At 43.8% G+C, this 7,888-nt stretch overlaps 1 protein-coding gene across 1 annotated transcript; it reads right to left on the reverse strand.

Annotated features, from left to right (window-relative positions):
• Positions 1 to 217: 217 nt before the first annotated feature.
• LOC147850115 (uncharacterized) lies at positions 218 to 3,598 on the reverse strand. The gene is made up of 4 exons (XM_087336957.1): positions 3,459 to 3,598; positions 1,542 to 2,288; positions 1,309 to 1,425; positions 218 to 1,217 (listed from the first exon to the last, which is right to left on the reverse strand). Exons 2-4 carry the CDS (start codon positions 2,262 to 2,264, stop codon positions 624 to 626), a joined length of 1,434 nt encoding a protein of 477 aa, XP_087193083.1. The 5' UTR covers positions 2,265 to 2,288; positions 3,459 to 3,598; the 3' UTR covers positions 218 to 623.
• Positions 3,599 to 7,888: the final 4,290 nt, after the last annotated feature.

Below are 7,888 nucleotides of genomic sequence, written 5' to 3' on the forward strand. Positions count from 1 at the left end.
AAATATTCCACAACTATATAAGTGAAAGGAGTGAATGAGAGGAAAATAAAGAAAGAAAACAAAAGCCACCTAGACATAGAACTAAGTTGATCAACTGAAAAAATACAAGAGGGAAAACATTTACTACTTTTTGTGATATCTACGTTCAAAAAACAAGAGGGAAACAAACTCTATGGGGTAAAAAGTATTGACACGAAGTAACACAAAAAAACTGAAGTGGATAAAAAATGTTGAAATTAGGCAAAACTAAAAAATATAAGAACCAAAAGAAAGCAACATTTTTTTACAAGAAAAAATGCAATAACTAATTGCATTATTAAAAAAGATTCTCAACTTTACACTACCTTCAGCATTCCCAACTGAACTTCTTTCAATTAACAAAACGTGCAGAGAAAGAAAAGAAGGAAAATAAAGAGGTCTTCTCAAGGAAACCACACATTCAAGTCCAATTTTCAGACAATGCTGATGAATGAGAAGTAACCCATTAATTCATATCAGCAAACCAAAACACTACAAATGTTGGTCGTTTTTGTGTGCGCAAAGAAACCGATATTCCCTTGGAAATTGAGTCCTTGTGAAACTGTATGTGTTCATAGACATCACCATTTATTCATATTCAATCTTCACATTCTATAATGGAGGGCAGATGCTGGATCATATGACAAGCTATCACCATAACCCCTATAAGAAAGCTCCCTTTGATACACTATCTCTCTATAGAGATGGTCAGAGGGAAGCAAGGGGCGATTCCGCAGCATCAAAGCTTGTTGAGCTTGCTCGGCATAAGCATTGTCTTCTACATATCGCCGCGCAGCAAAAGAAGCATCATATGCAATCGGATCCAAGCCATAGGAGGCCCTCCTCTCGAATGCATCTAATTGTGCCTCTTGTAATTGCCTACGAAGGATTCGTTCCTGGTATAAAGCTTCAGCTTCAGATAGAGGTGGTGGATATGCCGAGGGCATATGAACGACCTCCTCTCTTGCATAAGCAGAGCTACCGGCATATTCTCGGGGATACATTGTTATATAATTATCTCTTCTGTGAAGGGGAGCATCATCACCACGTGAAAAAGGTTTTAATGATCTAAGGTCTCGGGGAGAACCTCTGAATGCATTTGATTTGATAGAGGATTTTTTGTTCCTATCTTTTCCAGGCTTCGGCTTTGGAAAACCTCTCGAGTCCAAAGGCCTAAAAAGACGTAACAGTTTCCCAACCTGAAATAGAAATACATACAAAGCTTCTTAAGTCCTACCACACATACACACTCAATATAAACCCAGCCCCATCACATGAACCTTCAGCTACCTGCTCGTCATTCAATTCACATCGGAACTTGCTTCCTCGGAAATAGTTCTCCCTTATTGCCCCTTTGAACACACTCTCTTCAAGCGGCATGCAGTCCTTGTGGATGCGGAATCTCACCTGTTGTATTTCCGAAAAATCAAAGCCTTCTTGAGCTTGGAATCGTTCTAAAAGCCATACAAAAGGAAAACATTTGGTGGGAATTATTGCACTATTTTGAAAGCATGTTTATAGACCTGAGCCGGAAACTTGCGATCGGCATCCTTGAAGGCCTCTTGGACCAAATTCATACCTCCCTCAGAACTTGCATTGTAAACTCCATATAAGACTCTCTTATCAATGTCGAAGAGGAATAACTTAGTCCCCTTCTTCACCTGCTCCACTATATCTTTCTTTGCCTCTGGGAGGCCAAAGACACGATACTTGAAACAATCTTTCTTGGTTTCTCCATTACACATGAAGATAAGCCCAGCAATATCCACCTTTTTCTTCGACATTGGATCCATAATTTTCTTCTCTTTTGTATCCATCCTTTCCTTCTCATCCTTGAAAGTATCTGATGCTTCAGTAGTGAGTTTCTGATTCTTCTTGAATCTATTCCTTTTTCGTTTTCCCTTACCAGGAGAGTTCTTAACCTCTGGCCCAGATGCATCTTGGGATTTCTCAGTCTTTCCAGCATTCTCTTTCAGAAGTTGTTGCTCTGCGTGTGAATGCTTGCTATCTCCGACCTCCAGAGATTCCTTGAGATGCCCAGACTTCAGAGATTCCTTGCCATGCCTTGGCACAGGAGATTCCTGGTTATTTCTGGCCCCAATAGTTTCTTTGCTACTTCTGGCCACAATAATTTCCTTGCTATCATCCCCCATGACAGATTCCACTTTTGCCTTCCCTTCCAGCCTCGCGAATGCATCTCCTCTTCCTTTATCTCTTCCTTGCTTGAATTTCTTACTTCTAGTCATGGCTATTTTACGAGTGTCTAAACCCTAGAAAATGCTAAGGTATTTCAACTCAAATGATCTAAACCCTAAACGAGGCTTAGATATTTCAAACCAGCAAGATCAAAAACCCTAATCAAGGCTAAAAATGTCAATCCAATAGGGTCTGACCCCAAACAAGAGATGACTATGTCAACTCAAGGATTCAAAACCTTAAACAAATTGTAGATGTGGCAAGAAAAAAGGATCTAAAACGCCAAACTAGACGTGGTACAGCAATCCAACAGGTCTTAGACCGTACAGAAGACTATGATATGTCCCCAAAATTTTGGGTTTTAAACTTTTGGAAACGCTTAACATGTCAAACTGCAAGACTTAATCTCTAATCAACACTTACATATGTTGATCCAACATGTGTAACCCTATGCAAGACACAGATATGTAAAGTTTCAAACCTTAAACAAAAGCTAAATATATGAAGTTCTAAACATTTAACAAGACAACGAAGTCAAGCTCTAAACTCTAATCTAATCAAGATAAAAATGTCCATCCAATAGGATTTAAAGCTTCAAAAGACTAGGTTATGTCCGCCAGAACAGGGTCTAAACAATAGGCCCGACTTAGATATGTCAAGTCAACAGGGTGCAAAACCTAAATAAGACTTAGACAGGTGAACACAGAAGGGTCTAAAACCCTTAAAAAAAACTGAGATGTGACAAAAAAACATGGTTTAAAGTATAAACAAGACGTGGATATGCCCACAGGTTCTAGACAATACTGAGATACGTCAATCAAACGGGTTCCTAAACCCAACACAGAAGTCATATGTCAAGAAAATAGATTCAGAACCCTAAACACGGTTTAAATATGTAAAGGCAAGATCTAAACAAGAGTTACATATGACAATCTCGACAGGGTCTGAACTCTAGACAAAGCTTACATTTCAAGCCAAGATAAGGAGCGACTCGATGCCCTGGCAGGAAAAGTTTTGCAAAGACTAATCCTGACCCTAATCCTAATACTAACTCGAAATCCTCTCACTTTGACCCTCGCCCTAAATTCTCAAACCCTGATCCTAACTCTTAAATCTTCAATCTCTAAACAGTCTAACCATAACCTCAATCTAACCCTAATCCATCCTAGACCTAAGCCTAAGTAACAACATAAAAATCCATAAGTTTTAGCGGAGAGGTTAAGTGAAGAGATGAGAAGACATACCTGGAACAGGAGGGATGGGGTTAGCTGCTCTGTGTGGTGATAGAAATTAGGGTTTGGTCCGTGGAGCGGGAGCTTGAAAGACGAAACTTGTAGACAGACAAAGACAGGAAGGAGAAGCAGAAGAAAATGAATGAAAGAGAGAGAGAGAGAGAGAGAGAGAGAGAGAGAGATTTTATTATCTTGTCTTGGGAGGGCAAATATGAGGCCCAAAATAATAATAATAATAAGTGTTTTCCTAGGGAAACTTGTGAACCCGATTGATTTTTTTTTTTTTCACAGCGATAGAATCGCGGAAAAATTTCAGTCTGTCTCGGAAAGAAAGACGTTCGAGAAACTCCGCTCCGCTCTCATGAATTATTGTCGTGATCGGGTCCGACCCGCTCATTGTGTGTGTGTGTGTGCGCGCGCCCCTGAGATGATGAACCCAGGTGCGAGAACTGCGGTTTTTTTGGGCTGATTCAGATTGCGCACTGAAAGCATTTCCCAGATATCCACGAATCGGACGTAGAGCATCGTGCCAGAAGCGTGTGATGGCTTAGACTCCCCCCCCCCCCCCCCCCCCCCCCCCTTGGGGACGAGGACTTTGTTCAGGGAAAATTGCACACAATCGAGTAGTCCCCAGTGTTGAGAATCAAACTCAACTTCCCATAGGTTCACACTACCCCATGGACATACCAAGCTAGTTTTGTAAATAGTAGAAAGGGCATTTGCCCTAGTTTAGTTGCTATATAAACCGACTCATTGTAACTTAGTTGTTGTTGGAAGTCGTATGTAATATACAGTTTGATTATCTCTGTCTGTCTGTCTGTCTGTCTCTCTCTGTTGCTACACGCACCCACACATAGTCTCTCATCTTCCGTTGTATTGCAATCACCACAGACTCCATTTCTTAACATGGTATCAGAGCGTGTGGTTGTCTGATCACACCTATTCGATTGTGTTGTGCTGCACGCCGACGATCATCAGAACCGGCTAATCAACAGAAGAAGAAATCACCATGAACACTCAAATGGGAAGCGCTCTTCCTACGAAGAAGCTCGACAAAACGAACTTTGCACCTTGGGAGTACAAGATGCATCAATACCTTGTCGGACAAGGTTGCTAGAGCTACAGTGAAGGAGCTCACGAAACGCAACCCAACCCAACACACGCCGACTATCCCGCTTGGGAGCAGGCCACGAGCCGTGTGTTGTATTGTCTAGCATCACGCGTTCATGATCATATGCTTGGCTACATTTGAGAGGTAAAAACGCCGAAGCAGGCGTGGGAAAATCTCAAGAAGATTTTCGTAGCCAATACGGCCGCACGCAAGCTCCAGCTTCGTTAGGAGCTGAATAACATCCAACAAAGGGACATGTCAATCTCAAGTTATACCTTGAAGATCAAGGAGCTATGTGACGCCCTCGGATCGATCAACGTCGTTATTGATGATGAAGAAGTGGTGTAGATATATATGCCTCGGAGGCTTAGCATCTCGTTTCGGCGCGATTAGATCAGCCATTCTTGCAAGGGAGAACCCTCCTTCTTCGACCTTCAATCGATATTGTTGGTCGAAGAGAATCACGCTCGACAGAGGAGCAACGCATCAGATAGTCATTTGCCCTACTCCCAGTCAGATAATGGAAAAGATTTCGGCCGTGGAATCAGAGGTCGTTTCGGACAAGGCCATAATGATCAGCCGAATCAAGGGCGTAACTCCCACCAGTGGCAAGCGGATAGGAACGGGCCCATAGAGCTTGGCAGACGGGGGAGTCATAATGCCGGACCGAGCAATTGCCGAAACCAAGTCGAGTGCAGGTACTGCGGAAAACCCGACCACTACAAAGAAGAGTGCCAAAAGAAGAAACGTGAGGCAGGCCGACAACTCACGAACTACGCAACAAATTCTGACTACGGCGATCGTGGCGGAATGTTCGTAATGAGGCATAAAGCACACTCAATGTCCGCATAGGCTTCAACTAGCGCCCCCGCCTCAAATCTCGGGTGCGTCCAACCATATGACGTCTCATGAAGATTGGTTCCGGTAACTGCGTAAACCCGATCAGCCCGGATATGTCGAGACTGGCGATGACACGACTCATTCAATACAACATATCGGGAATGTCCCATTTAGAAATGACGGGGACCAAACTTACCTCAAGAACGTCTTGCATGTCCCAACAATCATGAAGAACCTGATCTCAGTAGGTCGGATTGTCAAACAGGGAATGCAAGTACGATTCAAGAATGATGGTCGTTTTATCGAAAAAGGCGATCGAATCGTAGCCCACGACCGTCGTGAAGGCCGTATGTTCATCCTCAAGTCGAGCGAGGTAAAGTCGGCCATGTACACAAAGGGCCAGAAAGTCGAAACTTACTTGAAATTGTCGCACAAGAGGATTGGCCACATTAATCTCCAGAAGCTTCAGAACATGCAGACGAAAGGAATCGTAATCGGACTTCCGAACTTTACGGCAAAGCAGATCACGGGTGGGCCAATTCGGAAAGCAACATCGTCACCCATTCTCTAAGGAGCGGAATGCGAGCAAAGGGATCCTTGATGTAATACATTTAGATGTGTGGGGACCAGCCCAAATGGCTACCTTCAGCGGATGCCGTTATTATGTCACGTTCATCGACGACTTCTCCAGGAACACCTGGATCTACCCGATGAGACAGAAGAGCGAAGTGTTCAGACACTTCCAGAAGTTCAAAGCCGAAATAGAAAAAGCTTTGAGCCGTCATGTATGCTTCCTTCGATCAGACGGAGGTAAAGAATACTTTTCGAATGAGTTCACGGAGTATCTCCAAAAAGAAGGAATCCAACGAGAGTTCTCGTGCCGATATACGCCTCAGCAAAACGGCGTAGGAGAGCAGAAAAATAGGCACATAGTCGAAGTCGCGCGAGCTATGATGAATGAGAAGAACTTGCCAAAATCATATTGGGTAGAAGCGGCAAATACGGCCGTATACCTCATGAATAGGTGCACAACCTCAGGAGTACACGACATAACTCCGCATGAGAAGTTTTTCGGGAAGAAGCCGAACTTATCGCATGTCTGCATTTTCGGCTCAATCGCCTATGTACACATTCCTGAAGATATGCGGCAAAAGCTCGATCCAAAGTCGGAGAAATGTATCCTCGTGGGATACTTGCTCGAACAAAAGGGGTACAAATGCTACAACCCATCTACCCGAAAAGTTTGCATCAGTCGAGACGTAGTCTTCGACGAGTCTGCATCCTAGTACGCACCAGAGAATACTTCGACTTCGCTCGACGCGGATGACACCGAAATAAGAATAGAAGCCAAGGATCGGCTCACGCAGATGTTCGAAGACAGCCCAACTACGACACGGCTGAGTGGACCGCAAGAGCCCCCAAGTGATAAAAGCACATTTCGGCCAAGTCCAAAGCTAGACAAAGGCAAGGCGAAAATGCAAGAATACGAAGATCATTTCGATCTTGACAGTGAGTTCGAAGGCCTGGACATTCACACAGACGGCGTGAAGAAACCTCTAGAGTTCGCAAACGACAAGCGACACCGATCTACGTGTGAGAAGAACCCCGTAAACCGTTATGACTATGATGAGTACTTAGCGTATCATTACGCCTTCATGATGAAGGTAGCGTCAGTACGGGAGCCAGAAACGCTTTCTAAAAACGTGAAGGATCCGCGATGGGTTAATGCGATGAATGAGGAAATGGAAGCATTATGTAAAAACGAGACATGGGATCTCGTTCCTCATCCCCCGAACAAGAAACCGATCGGCTGTAGGTGGATTTACAAAGTGAAACATAATGATGACGGCTCTATAAATCGCTTCAAAGCACGACTCGTTGCAAAAGGATACGCTCAAACACACGGTGTAGACTACGAAGAGACCTTTGCCCCAGTGGCAAAGATGACCACAGTACGAACCATAATTGCACTCGCCGCAGCGAAAGGGTGGCACCTCCACCAAATGGACGTGAAAAACGCCTTCCTTCAAGGAGAGCTAGAAGAAGAAGTGTATATGATACAACCACCCGGATTCAAATCGCGTAAACATCCGCACACCATATGCCGACTCAAGAAGCCACTTTATGGCCTCAAACAAGCACCACATGCTTGGCATTCGAAGATCACGCAGTATCTTCATTAAGTCGGATTTTGGATGTCAAAATCCGACACTTCCCTATACATCCGAAACGAGTCGAATAGCCCGACAATCATCATCTTGTACGTGGATGATTTGGTCATCGGAGGAAAGGATCTCGCCGAGATTAACAAAGTTAAATCACTTCTTTTCAGTAGATTCGAAATGAAAGACCTGCACGAACTTCATTACTTCCTAAGTATTGAAGTCATTCGGACACCAATTGGGATAATGATCTCACAACGGCACTACGTCCTCAACTTACTGTACAAATTCGGAATGACAGAGTGCAAACCTGTGACTACCCCTCTTGA

Source organism: Azolla caroliniana, unplaced genomic scaffold, assembly GCF_043228905.1.
Source record: "Azolla caroliniana isolate FFs.n. ecotype wild unplaced genomic scaffold, voAzoCaro1.0.p SCAF_22, whole genome shotgun sequence".
Taxonomy (NCBI): Eukaryota; Viridiplantae; Streptophyta; class Polypodiopsida; order Salviniales; family Salviniaceae; genus Azolla; species Azolla caroliniana.